Source organism: Euwallacea similis, chromosome 15, assembly GCF_039881205.1.
Source record: "Euwallacea similis isolate ESF13 chromosome 15, ESF131.1, whole genome shotgun sequence".
In the NCBI taxonomy this organism is placed as follows: domain Eukaryota; kingdom Metazoa; phylum Arthropoda; class Insecta; order Coleoptera; family Curculionidae; genus Euwallacea; species Euwallacea similis.
Window position 1 is genome coordinate 115258 of NC_089623.1, and position 20219 is coordinate 135476.

The 20219-nt window shown below is 32.3% G+C and overlaps 2 protein-coding genes across 4 annotated transcripts in view; both read left to right on the forward strand.

Moving 5' to 3' along the window:
• LOC136413869 (uncharacterized) overlaps nt 1-17501 on the forward strand; it is a 57156-nt gene extending 39655 nt beyond the window's left edge. For 2 of the 3 annotated variants that reach the window (XM_066397614.1, XM_066397613.1), the window contains exons 11-23: nt 3233-3496; nt 4996-5159; nt 5993-6194; nt 8795-9003; nt 9144-9344; nt 9396-9548; nt 9601-9776; nt 9836-10117; nt 13460-13608; nt 14415-14520; nt 14620-14848; nt 15026-15175; nt 15866-17501. In XM_066397614.1, coding sequence (XP_066253711.1) covers nt 3233-3496; nt 4996-5159; nt 5993-6194; nt 8795-9003; nt 9144-9344; nt 9396-9548; nt 9601-9776; nt 9836-10117; nt 13460-13608; nt 14415-14520; nt 14620-14848; nt 15026-15175; nt 15866-16003 — 2423 coding nt within the window. In that variant the 3' untranslated portion in view covers nt 16004-17501. The remainder of the gene's footprint in view (nt 1-3232; nt 3497-4995; nt 5160-5992; nt 6195-8794; nt 9004-9143; nt 9345-9395; nt 9549-9600; nt 9777-9835; nt 10118-13459; nt 13609-14414; nt 14521-14619; nt 14849-15025; nt 15176-15865) is intronic. The other variant, XM_066397615.1, reaches the window with a different exon arrangement.
• A 1502-nt stretch (nt 17502-19003) lies between these two features.
• LOC136413726 (uncharacterized) lies at nt 19004-19937 on the forward strand. The gene is made up of 2 exons (XM_066397424.1): nt 19004-19419; nt 19494-19937. Exons 1-2 carry the CDS (start codon nt 19154-19156, stop codon nt 19834-19836), a joined length of 609 nt encoding a protein of 202 aa, XP_066253521.1. The 5' UTR covers nt 19004-19153; the 3' UTR covers nt 19837-19937.
• Nucleotides 19938-20219: the final 282 nt, after the last annotated feature.

Consider the following 20219-nt stretch of genomic DNA (forward strand, 5'->3'; position numbering starts at 1 on the left):
ACTTTAGAATTAAAGCACGTCAACTTTTATTTTCAAAGCGTCAGAACCAGAATTTCGAAACTTTTTTGAAAACTTCCAAAAAGAGAGAAATGGGACGTACCTGTTTGATCATTTTTTTCAAAATTCGATTGACAATAGCTATAAAACTTGAAAAAAACTAAGAATATTTAGAAGTTTTTTATTATTATCGCTCGAAATACCTTTTTTGTATTGTAGAGCAAAAATTCTAAGGATTCATCAAAAGTCTCACAAACCCTTCAAAAATTTCAAAACCTCTAAGATGGACATACTTTTGATAGTCAATTTCAAAACTGCCGCATAATCACGCGAAACAACCATTAAATCTTTGTTTGGAAATATTCGTGACTTGGTACATCTCTAGGAAGAGTAATTTAGAAACAACAATACCTTTACTACACTTGAGTGAGTCTTCATTGGGCAATCCATTTGCTGTTAGTGCAATAATGTAAAGAGGAAGTTAGGTGTTTGATTTGATGCACGAAAGGTATGAGAAGACACCAAGGAGAGGCATATTTCCCTCATAGAATTGGCAGTAAAGTCCTTTGTTATGTAGATAGAACCAAAAGTCATGTATAAAGTCTTCTTGCTTGTCATGTCAGTAAAGTGTCACTTTCTGCACTTGTTCGGTAAGCAACTATAAAATTGCACATACATTTTTTATATGAAAATGATGAAATACGTCAATTTTTGTTCTTATTTGTACATTTTTAACACGAGAGAACTGTATGTACAGGGTCATTCATGTAATAGATAAATGTTGTTTTTAAGGAATCCTATTTATTTCATATTTTTTTTTACATTCTATGAACGATTTTTTATCTGTCTGTCCTATTCCGAAACTCGTCAGGTATGGATAAATTTTGCCATAAGTAGGTTATTACTGCTCGTGAGTGTAATTCGTGAACAGAGCCGGTGAGACGAAGTTTACGATCATTTGAAGGAGGTAATAACCAAGTGCCCCATGCATTATACAATGCGTTGAAAAATATTATTCAGGGTATCCTAGGGTAGATCTGCATCTAAAAATATGAAATAAATTTCCTATAAACATAAGTGTGGAAATAGTTCGTTATCGATGTATAGTGTTCGGCGTTATTTCTGTAAAAAAAAAAACATGTGTTGTTCATATCCCATATACTGGACACGATTTGCAAGAAACAGCTTTTTTGCATGATGGTGTCCATTTTGACAATATCTCCATTAAATACATCTTACTTTCTCGTTGTTTCGATTGAGACACCATACGACCACTTGACGGGAGACAACGTGTGAAAGTTAGAAAATAGTTCTCAATCTTTGCTTTACCGCTTCTACAAGATATTTCGTTCAGGTTAGTTCAAATCTCATAAACTGTATATTATACAATACATTCACAAACATACATTGTACATATATCTACAATCACATCAATTTTTTACTTATATACCTTACAATTATTGTCCTCACCCCGTATGGTAATATTAAATTACCGTACTGCTTGTGGTAATATACTATATACCTATCAACCTCGAATGAATATAGTTAATGCTATCTAACCGCACGGTTTTAGATGGATACCAATTTATCCGTTTATGTATGATTATTTTAGATTTTTAATTCTCAGTATTAATATTCTATTAAACCAAACTGGGAAGGGATTCACAACTACTAAAATTATAATTTAAAATGTTTTCCCCGTTTCAAACCTATAGTTCAAAAAATTTGTTCCTGACGTGTTGTCTGCAGTTTTGTCACATCTGTAGAAGAGATTATTAAATGCGATGAGGCAATAGGTGAAGTAATCTCTTATGTTTCTCGACTATGGCTGAGGCAGCAATTGAATCGTCCATTGAATTTATACTGTGTGTATGCGCGCAACCGTCAGTGTGCATGCACACAGGTGGGAAGGTTTAGGTGCGCACAATGTATGCCATAGCACATGGTTTCCAACTGGATTGTTGTTGTGGTTGAAAATCTCGATAACATGTCCAAGGTATCTCTCTAGTTAGTCCAAGGTATTATCGTTCACATTATTGAGATTGATGTGATTCTAAACATGCATGCTTTCCTAAAGCTGACTTTTCTGTTTGATACATGTACTGTCCGATACCTCAAGAATGGATGAAACCATCATCTCAGCTAAAAAAGAGGAATCATGAAAACGTAATCTGTATCAGTCAAAAGGATTTGTGAAATATCTGGGCTGGACAAGAAACTTAAATTAGTTATGGATTTTTAATCAAAATCGATAAATAAATATTTCATACATTTTTTGCATTACATACTAAAATATCTAAGAATTAAGGTGATGCAAACCTTATGAAACTATGTGTATTATTTCTTAAATATGTCTAAGTCAATTTTTTTCTAAGATATAGTTAAATGAACTTAATGTCATTCTTATACATATATTGAAAAATTAATTGCTCATATTGTTTCGAAGTCAGAATAAGATGATGATATTATTGTCCATTTCATAAACTCTTTTCCGTGATTGACTGAATAGAAATTTGCCTCATTTAAATTTTTAAAAACACATTCCCCGGTGTAACTAATTTTTCCTCTACTAAGGACGAACAACTTGATTTTACAAAAGCAGCCATTGATACACTCGACTCTGATAACGAGCGATAAACAATTGAAAATTCATTCCGGTATACATTAAACGGCGCCGACTTGCACTTATGTATATCAGGTTTCGACAAGCTTTGTTTGAAAGTTGAATGTAAGTTCTAAGCACCGAACGCTAAGTGTTAATAATTGAGAAGCCCTCGTAAAGCGGCTCTTGCCGTATTCATTAATTAGGTTCAAGCATCGTCTTTGTATTTTCTACTGGCAGCAACGAACAACTGAATATACCTGGATCTTTTGGGTTCCTTTCGTTTTTGCTATCCGCATTGCTTGGAACTCGCTAAATCAAAGGTGCGAGGGTGATTGAACCCTTTATGATCAAAATATTTTATCTCTCAGTTAGTTCTTAACTGACAGCTGCCGTTCTCTAACTGGACGTTACAGAAGCGATCCTTAAACCTAAATGGGTTCTCTTTTCCGGACATTATATATTTACTACCCCTAAAGATTTTTGAAACCATTCTGTAATTTTTTTAACGAATTTTAGAAAAAAATTATTTGTACCTTCCATGCTTAGATTCTAGATAATACACTTATTTAAATATTTGACAGTGTGTTCGAAATATAATATTTTAATTTTGTTTATGTAATTGATTTTCAGGTCCCATCATCCATAATCAAAAAACGTCCAACAGAAACTGCGACTTGCTGCAACTAGTTCGTCGTCTCTCCTCGTCCAAAGTTGAGGAAGATCCAATCTCCAATCGCAACTACCGGATCAAAAACTTCAAAACTTTTGCCCGTGATAAAGAGCCGAAACAGGAGAGGCAAAATAGCTCAAGGCGGAAGGAGAATGAGGGCGCTTGCGATGTGAGCGACGGTATGGGAGCAAACGTCAGTCGCCATTCAACAAAAGGACTTTCAGGTAAGGGCCATAAACGGTAATCAAGCTTATCATTTTGTTTGGAAATTTATGCTAAGGTTGAGGATAGTAGAAATTTCTCAGTGTGTCCGCCAGGGGAAATTCTACCTGCTACAGGTTAGTCAAAAGCAATTTAAAATGGTCATAGCTAGGTGAGTTAAATGTCTGCCCAACTAACCTGAACATTTTTCAACTTTGAACATGAAATGTGGTTAGTATGTCACGAGTTACGAGATCCGTGAAAATAAAGTAAAGTTGTTATAAAGCTAAATTGATATAGAAAATAGTACATTTCAAGCATATCCCCCTTTTCTTCATTTCAAAATTGCATTATTATTAGATAATTAAAACCAATTTGGTTGACTGAGAACAACTATGTAATCGCTGTTTTCCTAATGTAAATTTGCTGGTCATTTTGAATGCAAACATTTTCTGGCGATTTAGGGATAGTCACAAATTTTATATTTATTTAAAGTGTTTCCCATTTCTAATAATAAACTCACCAGAAGCAGTCTAAATGTAAGGAAGCACCCTGTACAAATCTACAATTTGCTATTAATGTTAATTATTCTTTTTTTAGCAACGTTTTTTTGGCCTCCAACCAAATTACACATGGTCACAAAAATAACTCTCATTACACATTTTCGATTAGAAAAGTTTCAAACTTAATAGATCCTTAATCATTCCAAATATTTACTATTTTAGACCATAATTTCATTCCCCAAGATTTATTAATGAACGAATTAGATCAAAACTGTTTTGTTTCGATAGAAAGAGCAGCTGGTTGCAGTTATAATTAATTTAAAACTATGAGCAGAAATATTTTATTATTTATGGTCATTTGATGATGGGCTTTCCAAGTCTTGTTGACCTTAATGTTCCTGGAGTATTGGGTAAATAAATGATAGTAAATATTAGATTTCTATTGAATTTGATCAAGAATAGAATAATAATTTTTATATAGAATGGTGATGGTTTAATTATAGTTGTACGAAGGCTATGGTTTGTTAAGTTTAATTGATAACACTAATTATTATTGTTAAAATACATTTTAATCTCATTACGTATTTATTTGGTGCAATAGCAATATTTGCAGCCCAATTCTGTCAATAAACTTTTAATAATTCACCAAATAATAATAATATAAACTAGTTAATATACAATTACAAGCTGAAAACTTCCACATGGCCGAATAATAAAGCTGCAAATTTTAATTGAATTAAAATGGAGATGGCTATTCTCCAAGACACGGAATAAAAATAAACCTCTTCAGTTTAGTCGCATACCTTGTAATAATAATTATATCCTTCTTCCGGTAGTTTTCACAAAAGGGTCTTAAGCCTCCCTTGAGGGCTCTAAAAAATGCATAATTGACGAGTCCTGCTGACGTCAGTGTCTCGACTCCCTTGATGTTTTTTTTTTGGAGAGTTATGAAATAAATCGTCCTCCTTTTTTAAATGGCTTTAAGGATAAATATAATCTTGATATGAAAATTCTTATAGGAAGAAGGTCTCAATCTAGTGGAAGCATCTGCAACGGAAAAGGAAGGCACCAAGGAGACGGGAGTGGAAAAGGAAGTGGTGGAAGTTTACCGAGTTATTTAGACGAGAGAGGATCAACAAGCACTAATAATTATGAAGATGATCATCAAAATCAGTTGGATGATGTAAGTCGAATTTTGTCTATGAAATCCTGCTCACCTTATAGTAGTTGTGACAAATTAAAAACCTTTCCTTGGGATTTCCATAAAGGCCCGTTTCCTTTGAAAATCAACAGGGGTAATAATTTTCTGCCAAACACCTGAGCTTGAAGCTAAAATTATACACAGCTTATATAAAGGATATGCGATGCTCAAATTATTAATAAGCTAATCCCTTTTTATCTTTCCAAGCAATGCTTTTTTTTAAATATTAACAACGCTAATAATTTAAGTTAAGGCTTTGCGTTTTTTTAAAGATCGTCTTATAACCCTAGATTTTTATTGTATCTTTCTGCTTTTCAAAAGAAAATTCATCATTCTTGATATTCCAAGAAAGCCAGTGGCGTAGGTTGCTTTTTAAGTTAGTTTAAAAAAATTTTTAAACGTCATTCAACGAGACGATTTTATTTTGGATTTGTCCCATTTAAATTTGCTTGTGCTACGATCTTGGAGTTTAATTGGAAGTTTGCAAAACATCGACCGTGAAGGTTTTCGCGGCCGGTCAATTCTGTTCTCATATATTTTCCGGGTTTTGTAGTCGTGGTCCAAGAAAATTTTGTTTTGATATTTTGCCTATCTCTCCTGTGAACATTATCAATGAGCGAAGTAATCTCTCAGACTTGTCAACGATGACTAAGACTACTACAGAATCGTCGTGTTGCAACATCCTGTATGAAGGGGTGAAACATCGAAATTATTAACAGCTTAATCCCTTTTTACTTTTTGAAGTTATTCTTATTTATTAAAGAAATCAGTGCTAATGTTTTAAGTCAAAACATTATCTGTGAATTTCAATTTAGAGTGAAAGACTTCCTCCGTTGGGTGATGGAGCTCCCCTACACTGGAAATTCTCGGATGGACAAACGTCTCAGCTGCAAGACCAAGGGTACGGTTCGGAAAGATCACCTGAAGAAGAATATCCGCCCCCATTGCCGGATCACGACATGGAGCAGTGTCATCACCATTTAGAGGCACATTCGTGCTATCCTTTTATTACACCCGGTGAGTATTTAACTCACTACTACAATGATATTTTAATCATTCCTGTGTGCAACACCGAAAAGATTGGTTATTAACTTATTTGGGCTGAGAAAAGACGTTTTTTTGTACACACGCTATTAGTGCATTCGCATGCTTTATAGAGTATGAAATGGCTTTTGACAACTTTAGACATGAGCTTCTTATACTCGTAAAAGTTTCCAGTACCGAATACAATTGCCATTTCTTGAGGAAAAAACCTAACCTAATATTTACTTTGAAACATGAGCTTCTAAAGTAAAATCTCAAACACTCCTTTCTTTCTCCTCGGTCAAACCGTACCAAAGTATGCTAATCAGTTACCTTGTTTCCATAAAGCATTTTCAACGAATAAAAAGGTTTTGATTGCCAGTTTTATACCATCGGAATAATACATCTATAATAAAGATTGCCAGATGAATTTTCAGAGTTTTTTAGACATATAGATAACTTTTTAGTGCTCCATAGTTGGTTTCCGTTTAAAACTTTTAAGTTTTGACTATTTTTTAATGTCCAAGTTGTCTTTGTTTTCATAGACATTCTATCAAAAATATTAGACAAAGTTTCGCAGAATACTAAAATATACACTTTCTATGATATTGTGTCAAAAAGAGTTATAAAATACCTTTCAGTTTGTTAACAATTTGCTATTCTACAGACATCTGTATCTGTCACTTTCAATATTCAATTGTATTCATCTTGAGAACTATTAATTGTAAGAAAGCTAACATATTCATAAATTTATATTAAAATTGAACATAGAACCCAACAATGTAATAATATATACAGTGTTCCATTTCAAATAAACAAGGATGTATAGACTTCCGAAACTTTCCGAAACCGGAAGTGTAACGCCATTGAAAATATTTTAGATGAGGTCGCCCCAAGGCTCTTACCAAAATATTAAAATTTCGTAACTTCTATTCGTAGTTTTTGCCAAAACATCAAATGGCGGTTCCCGGTGGGGCACCCAGTATAGGAAAAAGTTCTTTAGAAAATCGTACATATGTGTACATCGTATCCTGGAAACATGTAATTTCAACAACACAACTAAATTTTATAATTTATTCAGCTATTCAACAAATATTGAAACACACACATTATCCTAATCATAAGTCACCATCAATGCAGTGTTCCTTAATTTTAACTACTTAATACTTTTGGAATTCCAAATAGGCTAAGGCTTAGGTCACCTATATTTGCGGATACTGTTATACAGGATACCTTATTCTGTTTGACAGTGATGAATTGCGGAGATATACAATATGGATCAATTGGAGTTTTCCTCATTCCTAATTCTCATTCTCCCAGCTTTCCTTTCACTTCAGGAATTTTTGGTCAGTGACAAATTCTAAGAGTGATTTCCTTCAGTCCGTAAATGAGATCTCTATCAACTATTGAAAAATTGGTTACATGCCTCTTTTTAGAGTGAACTTCGTAATTCCTTAACAGCTCTGCCTTATGCGAAAAATTCTAGTGATTTTTTATCTTCCATTTTTCGAAATATGTTCTACGTCATTTTCCATGAGTATCTCTTCGCAGAGTTGAGGACCGGGAAATTAGAACCTCATAAGTCTCAATTTTTCCATCATTCTTTTCCAAGTATCCTTTTTTTTTTTCAAGGAATGTCATTTGAAATATTCGAACTGTACATGGAACCCCGATTGTTTAAGTTTATAACTTTTCAGATTTCTCGCGTATTTCAGATGTGCCTTGAGTTTGTAAGTTTTTCTTATTGATGTGTAATCTCTTTCAGTGCAAAATCCATAATTTTTATCTTGCAAGTTGTGAAATTATCGTTCAGTCCTTGGGTATTGACAAAATTGATAAATGAACTTAATTGTGAAATCAGAATTCTTGATTTTCGGATGTTTAGATTCGGATCGCATGGTTCTAAAGTAATGGTAGTTTTTCATTCATTATCTGCTCCATCAGATTATTCAAGAAAAATATCGCTGGTGAAGAAGTAGAAATTAAATTCATTAAAAAGAAGTTTTCAAGATTGGGAAAACTTTATATAATTGAGAGCTCAGAAGATGATTTTTATGGTGACCTTTATCATCTAAAAAATATCAAAATTATGGTGAATTCTATTAATAATTAACCATAGCTTAGGAGCTCTTTGAATTTGAAGTAAAAAATTTTAAGACTTCTTTTGAGAGTATTTTATTTGACGTATCCCAAAATACGTTATTTACCACTTTCTTTTTCAATATATGTACACATATAAGCCTTTTTTGATATCCATGAAAAATATAAACTTGTCTTCTTGATCCATTACAACATTTTCACTTTAAATGATATATCTCATTACTATTCTTTTACTTGTTTCGTTTTTAAGTTTGACACAATATGTCATCGATACATGCGAACCAAAATTGCCCAAAAACTTTTCATGAAATTTTTATGATCTCGGCTTACATAATTTTTTTTTTTTTTGCTTAAAACATCTATTGTTTAGAGATTTTGGTTAGAGTTACCTATATCTATATCTCATAATTTCATCATTAGTTCTATCATATCTCCTTTTATAAGTTTTTTAGTTCATTTAACTATGTATAATTTCTTCTAAATTTTTATTCCAGAAAGCACCTTCACGGTAAAGCTGACCAAAGGCTCCAGGGGGTTAGGCTTAAGCGTGACTGGGGGCATAGAAAGTGGCGGATCGTGGCCCGGGTTAGTGCGGATTAAAAGGCTTTTCCCCCACCAACCAGCATCGACTTGTGGGGTTTTGAATGTTGGTGATTTACTGTTGGAAGCCAATGGGGTCCCACTGACTGGTTTAACAAATTATGTAGGTAATCTTCGTATTTAAATGAATCCAGGAGAGAGTTCTATAAAAATCTATTTCTTCTTCTCCATCACTGTCATGAATGAAATTATATATGTTTCGTTTTTGTTTTTACCATCTTTAAAGCATCTACTCCATTATAGGAAGCTCTGGAAGTGCTTCGAACGGCTACCAATCAAGTGGAGTTGAAAGTGTGCAGGCCACCTCCTGACGTACTTAATTGTGTGAGTCCTGTCTCTGAAGTTCCTCCTCCTCCTCCTACCCGAAGGGAGCCGCCAAATAGCCTAAACTTATCTTCCAATAATTATTATGGTAACTCGCCGGAAGATGAATACTTCAATGGGGTAAATTAGTACTAATACTAGTTAGAACGGACCTGAATTAAACATTTTCAGGAATTTGAAGTGACGCTTACGAAAATCCAAGGCTCCCTGGGTTTCACTCTCCGAAAGGAGGATGAAAGTGCATTGGGTCACTATGTGAGGGCTTTGGTGAGAGAGCCAGCTCTCACTGATGGGCGCATTAAAGCTGGTGATAGAATTATTGCTGTAAGTCCTCAGTATATTTTGTTAAAAAGAGTTTTAATTGAAAAATGTTTAGGTGAATGATGTAGAAATATACCCTATGACTCATGAGCAGGCAGTGCAATATCTCAGGCAATGCGGAGACCAAGTCAAATTACGCTTATACAGGGACACACCTCAAACCCCCGTGTCCACCCTAAGTCCTACAGAAGTGACCCCTCGGACGTCATTTTCAAAGAAAGCCAATTTAAGGTGATAAATTTTATCAATACTTCATCAGCTTAATTAAATTGAATTTTTGTGTATCGCAGACAAGAAGCAGTAGACATGTTAAATGACATTGCCGTCCGAAAGCTGCTTCCAGGCCACCAGCAAGTTGCAGCTAGAAGATCCCTATCTCCCACTTCCTCTCCGAGACGCTTGCGGAGACAAAACCACCCCAGTGATGCCTCTCAGGAGTCCGGGACTAAATATATCATCCCTGAGGAACAATTTCACGAAGGCATGCTGAAATGCAAAAACTTTGATGAGGAGTCGTTCAGCTCTTTATTTATTGTGGACAGTGACGATATGGAGAGGCCGTCAAGGTACGAGTATGTATCGTTTTTTGTGATGTTAATATAATTATTAGTAGTTTGTAGCCAACAACTACCTAATTTTAATAAGATAATCTGATAGAGTTACAAATTGCGTAATAATAATTATTTTGAATACGGCTACAAATGTACAACAAACTTCTTAAACAGTCTTATTTCAAGTAAAACGTGAGCAAGTTCATTTGGTGTTATTATCACTTAGTATAGATATTTACAATATCCAACAAAAGAATAAGAAGCAAAATAATGTAATTTTAAAGTTGACAAATGGGAAATTATCGAGAACTTTCCGAGTGTTACCAACTTTTATAACTGGAAATTCAATATATCCCCCACCTCTGGCGTAGGATATGTCATGCTTGGGACTAGTGACGTCTTCACGACCTTTCTGTTTCCTCCTTTCTGAGATTTTGGAGGTTTAGTGTTTGTTACGGGGTTGTGATGTTTTGTGATGATGTTCATCGTGCTATCAGATAATCTGTCGTTGTCGAAAATTTCAAGTAATATGAAGTTCCTTTACGTTCGTTACAAGACTATAGGTATCTGAGGTAGATATTACTAATTTTCTTGGAACATAATATGTTGACCATCCCCTTGTATGATGATTGTCGTGATTGCAATATTGAACCGTCTGCAAAGGAGTTGGTTATAATTTCTCAGTGTGATGCAATTCTTCGAAATGCAAATTATATTGAATGATTCAAAGTTTAAAGGTTTCAAATTATATTTTCATATGATATGATATGATACTTAGAGGTGATAATTATGTCATGTCTAGGCATTATGTGGCCGGAGCCTTTTGAAAATTTCATTTGGAGTGCAAAAATACACGAAATTTAAAAAGCAACCTAAACTTTACAGGTATCTTGATTGGTCATAAGAATTTTTTGAGGCATCTGGATTTTACATATAAGAAATAGTGTGCTGGCTTTTTATCCAGTTCAAATTTTGTAAAGTTTCAGGCTATAAAATAGCACCTCGCTGGTTCATATGACAAAATAAAACTTTTAGTAATATAACTCTTGAAGAACATTACAGATTACATTAACAGAACTGCAATAACTGAAATTTTGTTTGTTAGAAAATGAAAAATTCTGCAGAGTTTTGGTTTCGAAATATATTCTACTTGCTTTTCCAGAAAACAATCAAAAGATATTCACCTTATCAGACCTTATCACTTTAATCAGACGCACCAAGTTATTTCAATAGTTCCAGAAGACTCAATAAGTACTATCAAAATTGGCAAAATATTGTAATAGAATTTTAATCTTTTTAGAATTCAAGAGGGTCTGCTTGGTAACTTATCTCTTTTAATAAAAAATTTCAGTACTTCCATAAAACTATTAGTATTAAGGAAATTGAAAAGATTTATAATTGTTTTTTTTAACTCAGAATTCCGTATAGTTTTAGATTAGACCCACTTAAGTTGCAATCACCTAAAAATTTCAGTATTTTCAAATGCCATCAGTTCTACTAGAAAAAGTATTGTACAACTACGAAGTTGAATCTTGGCTCCTTGAAAAAATATTACAATTCTAAATAAATTTGGATTTAGAATGTGTCAAGAAAATTATAAAAACTTTGTAATAAAGTTGTCATTCGTTAATAATAAAAAATCCTGGAAAGCAAAATTTGTTACAAAAGTTTTCACCACGGAGGAAAACAAGAAATTTATTACAAACTTAAATGACTAGAAAGGAGAAAAGATGTATCAAAAGTTTATCGAAAATCTTCTGGTTGCACGAGACCTCTGTGAGGAATATCTGTTACCAAAAAAATTATTTTTCTTCGTGTGGAAGTAGGTCCAGAATTATTTTAAAAATTACAAAAAAGATACGTCTTAACAAAACGAGTTTACTCACTATAGAAAAAGGTGTAAAGTATTCTATGAAATGAGACTGAAATCGATGAAAAATTTCGGAATAGTCCAAGTTTTTCTAATATTTCGAAAAATATAAACCCAATAAGACTACTGCGAGGAAAATTAGTGATATATGTAGAAAGATATTTTTCTTGTTATGAGTTCAAATCAAACTAATTCGAACATATTAGGTCATTGTTGAAAATTAGCATCAAAGTTATAAACTAAATAAAATTTCAATTCATATCAAAAATTATAAATCCAAACAAAGGATTTATACCTCTACACAGGGTGTGAAATTTTCGTGTGTCAAACTTTTCGTTAATAGATTCTAACAAGTATTAAGTAAGTTTTTTGTAACGAAAATCGACTTTATAAAGTTTCGTTGAATTACCTTTTCAGGTGAATAACCAAGAATACCGTAAATACAATCTTGCAAGCTTTTTCTATGACAAAAAGAAAGAGAGTTATTTATTATTATTTAAATAAAAGGTTTCTCTTTAATTCAGTGCACCTAACTGAGTGAAAAATAACTAGTTTTCCTAGTTATATAATGAAAAGTTCGTTTTGAGTCCTTCAAGGGTAAAAATAGAGTAATTGGTATATTTTACTGTAAATGGAAGGGTATGTTTAATTTCAGTTTTCTTACACTCAGAAAAAGTTAATTCTGCATATAATTCCTATTCCATTATCCGTCCTTTCATGGAACATTTACTCTTAATACTACACACATCAGAAAATTCTAAGAATATTAAAAAAAAATCATAAAACCGATAATTTATTAATATGATAATTTATTGATATGATAATTATGAATAAATCAATATAATTTAGAAACCTATTAAAAAAAGCTCAATATTATTGTATATTACACACTTTATAACACTGTAAGTGTATAAATTTATTTTCTAATTAATTTGAGAACTTCAATCTATTTATAAAAACATCTTTAGACTGTTCTGACGTGTATATTTTTGCTTACATTTAATGTTATGAATTAACTTTGTGCAAACCAACAGGAATACGGTCGCACGAACAAACTAAAACTACAACTAACTAACCCGAACTTTTAGCATTGTTTAAAATATTAATACCCTTTAACTAATCGTAAGTCGGCAATTTCAATATCAAGACGAAATTTATAAAAAGTGCCTTAATTACTGTTTATGCAAAAATACAAGAATTGTTTTACCAATGTTGCAATAGGCTTTAACTAGATACGTAATGGGTGCATTCAGGAAACAGTAACACTGCGACACTTTATTACAGCAATTACATTTCGCTGTAGCAGGCTGATTTTAAGTGGTAAAGTATCATACGAAGGAAAGTTGCAATTTGGAATCTCTAATCTTTACATGATCAAATTAACAGCTGAATTAAGCTGTCAAGTAAAAAGCAATTATCACTCGGTTGCTGCAAACCTTGAATGTACTCATCAATTTATAATACCACATACAATTTTTTTAATTCTTTTTCAGGCCAAATTCCTTAGATCTCTACAATCCAAACCAAACACCAGTAGCAGCTAGAAAGCCCAAATTCAATTTTTCACTTGCCCACAACGCCTACGAACTGAATAACTTAGATCCAGAGCTTCTGGATGCACCAAACCTCACTTATACCTTAGGTTAGTATGGAAACTAAGATGGTGAATTTAATATTGAACTTACGAAGTAGAGTGAAGTTACGTCTAGTGAATTTAATAATACCTTAAGGGTGAATTTTTTTCTTCGCAAAGTATAGTTGGAAGGTAAAGTTCAAACTAATTTAAAAATGGCAATTTTCGATTGAATTATGTCCATTAAAATTATGTTCTTTAAACATTTGCAAGAAGTTCTACAAATTAGCGCTAATACTGATTTTTTAAAGTGAATTCGTTTTTTCACCATATAGTATATCTTCCAGAATATCTTTTTATCTAGCAAATATCCGCGACAAAACTATTCAATCAAATCACTACGATAGTTTTGAAGTATCTTATCGAATTTGCGGCAAAAAAGAAATCAGGTTTCTATTAATTTACTAGATAAATCGATCGATCACGCTTACGCGATGATGTAATGTAATATAATGTCAGACTGCAATACTTTTGGCAAAATACCATTAGGTATTTGGTAACTAAATATAATTCTATTGTGTGTGGTAAATAGTGATTGTGTACAGTTTGAAATGTTAACATGACTGAAGCAGTAGAGAACAGAGGTATTAATATTTGGTTTTAGAAGAAGTCATCGTTTGAGCAAATTTTAGAAACATAGGATAATAACTGCAATTATTATAAACCAATTTCAGTCAAGGCTGAGTAATTTCTGTGTAATTAAATATTTATTAGATGTTTTGCGCTTAATTTTCGCCTTGAAGTAAACACATTCATTACTTTTGGTTATTCTTCAGTGAAGGGATGTATTTTTATGTCTTCGCTTTGAAATTTAGGAACTGAGGATGGTAATATTCCAGAACTAGACACCGCAGATAATTATCCCAAAGAACCGGCGAGCATGCCTCATATTCCTCTAGATAACTCTTCCATAAAATTTAGGTAAGTGCTCAAATATTGTATGAATTTATAATTTTGAAGAAACATCCCTTATGAATAAAATATTGTTCTGGAAATGACTAATGACAAAACTTATTTCAGTCATAAGAATCCAGCTTATCAATCAGCGCATCCGCCGTGCGTCGAAAGCGATGGAAGGAGCAGTTCGAGCGCTTCCAAGAGTAGCCAACAAACCCACAAAGAAGAGACTGACACGATTAAGCGGAAAAAAGGAATTCTAAAAAAAGACTCTAGCTCTAGTAAATACGCGGACAAAACTGAAAATAAGACTGAAAGTGAGAGAATAGGCGCTATGAAGGAAGATTTCGAGGTGAGTTACCCAAGTAACATCTTTATATCTTATCTAAATTATTCCTGAAATTTGGTATATCTGAGAAGTGGCCAAAGAACACGCGCTCTTCTATTTCTTCTTTTCGAAGTTACTATAAGTATAATATACCACATAATAACTAACTTTTTCTGAAATAATTGTTTTTCTTCTTTTCAGATTCTTGCCATAGAACTGAATAAGGGCTGGAACAGCCGATTAGGGTTTAGTCTTCAAGGTGCCGCTGGTGTCACGTACGTCAGTGCCGTATATGCTGACTCGGTAGCTGCTAAAGATGGCAGGATTAAGCCTGGAGATCGTATTCTTAAAGTAGGTCTTCATTGAATTTTAAAGCTTTTTTGCGAATAGTTGGATAAAGACAGTTATAAAGTTGTAACAAGAAGCAGGAAATTTGGTTTTGAAAAATCTTATGATTTTATCTAAAGATTTGCTTATCCATGCGTTTGAACACTGAAAAGAACTAAAGTTTTCTTTTTTACAAATCTCACACTAAAGCAACAACTCTCACTATTGAAAGATGGTGGAATATCCTAAAACATGCTTAAATTTCCTGTTCAGTCGGTAACATAGAAGCAGAAAATGTTTCTAAATAAATTGATGAGGGTTAATAGGATCGAAATCAGTTTTCGGGTGGCTTGTAACAAATTTAGAAATTTAGCAAAGAGAAAACTGTTTATGCATTCATGAAATCAAATGACTAATGCCACGATTAGAACAGACATACAAGATGTCGACATTCATATTTTCTCCTTACACTCAAAGGACAAGGAAATTTTTCCTCACTAAATCACTACTTATTCAAAAAAATTTTAACAATTTACTGAACTTCTATTTCAGCATCACCTTTGTAATTTTAAAAACTTGAACTATAACCTAAATATTATTTCAGGAAATTATTAACTCATCATGCAAAACCAATCTATTCTTATTTTGTCATAGAGACACTCTTACATTGAAAAAATTGCCATTTTTTTAAATTCAAAATATTCTCTTTTTCAGGTGAATGACGAAAACGTAGAACACTTGAACACTAGCGAAATAATAGACTTATTAAGAATCGTACGGGGACCTGTTTGTATAGTTGTAAAAAGGATTAAATCTACTGAAGACTGTGGAAAAAGCAATGCTGAGAATTGAAAACTTTAGCTGTATCTCCTTACCTAGATATTTGTGCTTAGAAGTGAGGCATTGTAGCCAGATGCCAATTATTACCTAATATAGTGAGTGTGTGTGCAGTTTCGACGGTGATAAGAATCTCTCAACTTTTCGTTTGCACCGATGATAGTGAGGATCGTAAGAGGTCAAGCTTGAATGGTCTGTTTATTGCAATTTCCATGTATAGGCACCGAATTAGATGAATTTGCAAATCTTTTATTAGAATTCACTGATATACTAAATGAAGAGAATTATGAATCTTTCCTTTCCTCGTAATGCGGAACTTGCTCAAACTTCCCATCAATTGGCCTTTCACGGAATAACAACTGAAGGGAATTTATAGATCTAACATAGACCTCTGTTGTAAATAAATACTCCTTTGTTGCAGAGATTACCATCTAAAACCTAATTTGTAAAGAAATTTGTGATAATTTTAACTTTTCCTGCTCCACGTATGTGATTAAAGCTATCTAACTAAAGCTATATCTTTGAGGAAAGGCCCCTATTCTTTTGAATTTCCTGGTTTAATTGAACGCAGTTTTGACAACCTTTTGACTGTTAAAGCCGTCAAAATTTTTGCCAACACCTCGGTAAATTGGCCCTAATATCTTTATTAAGAACCTTTACGAAACGTTACAATTAAAACAAACTCTAATAAGGCGTAGTGATATTCAAGTCATCAAAGTTATATCGATTAATATACCAATCAAATTCGTTAGAAATAGTCAATGTAAGATATGTTCAATGTTAACAATAACTTTGAATCGTTGTATAGAGAGATACCGTTACGTAGAACTTATACAAAAGTGAAACCAAATAATGTCATTACTGCTATAAATCAGTTAGAACTCTGACGATTTTAAGGTTAATTTGTTTAATTCAGGGTCATAACTGATTTAGAATAAAACAAACATCAACTTAGTATGAAACTTCAGTAAGACGGCACTACCAAAATCAAATTACATTCTAAATTTTTGCCTGAATAGTATAATGTCGTGTGGTTATTTTGTAAAAGGAATATAACTGATATGTCAAAGTATATAGTTACATTTTAGCAAATTAATTATTATTAACTATATGAATGTTTAGGCAACAATAATTGGTTAGCTTGTTTTAATACTGTGCAGTTTTGAATGTTTTTAAGCCGGTGGATAGATAGAAAAGTCTAGGGATTTCATCCTATCTAGCCACCTTTTCATAATGGTGTTTTAACTTTCACGTGCAATTTTTCGATGTAATATTAATTGTTTTATTACAGATTTTTGTGATTTTTAAGCATACGCTTTCAGAATTATAAATAATATATTGTACAAATACGTAGATGTAGCTAAACACACAACCTTAAGTTTTCCTCGTTTATGCTCGTTAAGAATATGGTAATTTTGCGTAACGTTGAAAATGTATTTTTTGTAAACAATTTTATTTTTCCTCAGTTGAGAACCAAAGAGTCGAGAATAAAATAAATTAATTCGAAATCAAATTGAAAGATATTTTATTTTACAACTTCAAAACACTTGTGTAACTTTTTACAGTTTTTTTCTCACATTCTTTATTTCATTACATTATCCCCTAAAGTGCTTCTTGCTTTGCCTTTTATCTATCTTTTATTTTGATCTAAAATGAACCGAGAGTCCAAGAAAGTTAGCAACTTCTTTCTTTGGTGTACTAACACCTCCTCAGTTTTTTTTCTTTTTCACGGTTTTTTTTCCATATGGTATACGCTAAATACTGCGTTGCCAATTACTGTGAATACTTTTAAAAGCTTTTTGAATCCATATAGTGTGCAGGTATGTTAGTTAGTTTCCCATTGCTCTTCAGTTTCTGTTATAATTTAAAATAGAACAAAAAACTTAAATAGAGGAGTTTCGTTTGTATTATGTTCGTTTAATATTGTTAAAATGGTCGACTAATTTAAAACTATGTGGGAATAGATGAAAAGAAGAAAGTGAGAATTTGGAAGAAATAGAAGATTCGACAAAAAGATAATAATCTGTGAATAAAGTTCACTATTAAGGTCTCTTGGTTAGATATTAAAGTTAGATTGAAAAAGAGGAAAATACAAGTACGTACCTACCTAATTTTTACACTTAATGAGGAATAAAGATAAAATACTAGGTAAAAAAAATCGGAATATAACAGTGATAAATAATTGAAATTCCCCCAGAAGCTGAGTTTTATATTGCAATAAAGAAGGAAGCAATCTAACTTAGATAATAAAAGAATCTTGAGAATTCTTAAAGAACTTAAAGAATAGAAATAATTTAATTTCTTGGATAAGAAGCTTTTAAATAATTATATAAAGAACAAACATTCAGCTGAAAAAGTGTAGAAAATAAATGGAAATTAAATCTTATTCGAGAAATTTAAACACGAAGATTAGAATAACTTTGCTTGAACTTGATTATCTAGCTGGAACATTCCTAGGAAGATGAAAGAGAAGGAAAAAATATTAGACTATTAACTATTTAAATTTTGTGATATGCAAAAAAAGATACATTTTAATTCGAAGAAGCATTGTAATTTATTAGAAATCCTAGAAAAAGAGTAGTAGGTAGAACCCTCTAATGCAAAAGGTGATGTAGTCAGGGACTTTTATAAAAAAACAAACGATGAGATTTTGAACCTTCATGAGCTAGCACATGCGAACAAAATTCTCAGATTCTTAAACCTTTATGGAAGTATTTTTTTTCCTAAAGTATATCATAATCGGAAGAAATAATAAATAACGTGGATATTCAATCACATATTCATCCAAGTGATGTATAGCAATTTCGGGATTTGAAAAGTCATGCCACATATTGACGTTATTCGTTTAAATATAAAGCTGTCTTAAATTAAATATATGTTTAAAAGGAAAACTATCTCTCAATGTCAGCCTTATGTTCTACTTTACGAAGTTTGTCTAAAAATCGAGGATAATGTTATAAATTCAAATTGGATTTATGTAAATCGGATAATGCTTATTGAATTTGGAAACCATATAACACAGTAACGATAACTTTAACGCAGTTTATAGAGCACACACATCGTCAGTAACTATTTATGATTTGATATAAGCATTTCTTTAAACCTTTGAGAAAGATTTGAAATAACTGTCTGAAACTCAACTCTAGATAGTGCAAAAATGCAGATATGAAACATAAAGGAAAATCATATGTCGAGAAATCATCATTGAATCTGAAGCCCTCTAAACTCAATAAAACACAGCTGTTAGTACCAAACAACAATACAGTTCAAGAACAACAAGAAATCGAAGAAAGAACATTTTCCCAGTGGCTAACATCAGAAGCAGGAATAGACAACCTTAAATTCTTCATACTGGGCAATGCTCTAATTTGGTTAAGTATGGTAACTTGGCCCCATGTAAAAGAAGTCCTAGATGCTGCTTACTACAGATATATTTTCTCGAATGAGAGGTAAATTTTTCCTCAAACTCTAACAAAGACAATATGCTATCCTTTTATATTCGTTGCTTCGTGTTTTTATGCATAATGTTCATATATAGCTTTGCAGCCCTAAAACTTGTTGATGGTTTTTTTCGTGAAAGATTTAACAAATATTTGGCAAAAGAGTTTAAGCAGAATAAATATAAATCTCCTAAATTTTTTGAAGAGATCATGTTAAATAAAGAGCTCCAGAGTTTCCCCGACAACAAAGATATTGTTTCTTGTCACGGAGAACATCTTTCAAATACAGTTGAAGGATTGTCAGGATTTTTGGAAGGAAAATTTGCTGAAGAAAAGAATAAATGCTCTTGGTACTTGTATATTGAAAATGTACTATTATATCGAAGTCCTTTGTTTAATGTTTATTAAACATTTTTTCTGAATGATAGCGTAGATTTTACCTCCCTCCTACAAATGTAAAAATCGGACCAGGATTTCTTTGTAACATTTAATTTAGTTCAATTTGTCTTTCTGAAAATTAACTGCTCACAAAAATAGTCAACAATCAGACTGGGATTCTCAATTACTGTTTCAACACGAAACAATAAATAAATCTCGATATCAATATAGCCAAAATCGTTTGACTTTTAATCGAAAATTATTCATGCTTCGCATTGGCACAATAGCAAACGAGACTAAAAATAAGTCTTTAATTCATAGTGATTTTGCTATGTAATAAGATGTCATTGTTAGATCATTGTTTTACCCAGACTTACAGATCTGTCAATAACTAAATAGGAAATCGTTCAAAA

What these genes read in the sequence shown, in the direction of transcription:
- LOC136413726 (XM_066397424.1), top strand. Translation starts at nt 19,154, where the DNA reads ATGAAACATAAAGGAAAATCATATGTCGAGAAATCATCATTGAATCTG. An exon ending in GATGCTGCTTACTACAGATA is followed by an intron (nt 19,420 to 19,493) that starts TATTTTCTCGAA and finishes TTATATTCGTTG; the next exon opens with CTTCGTGTTTTTATGCATAA.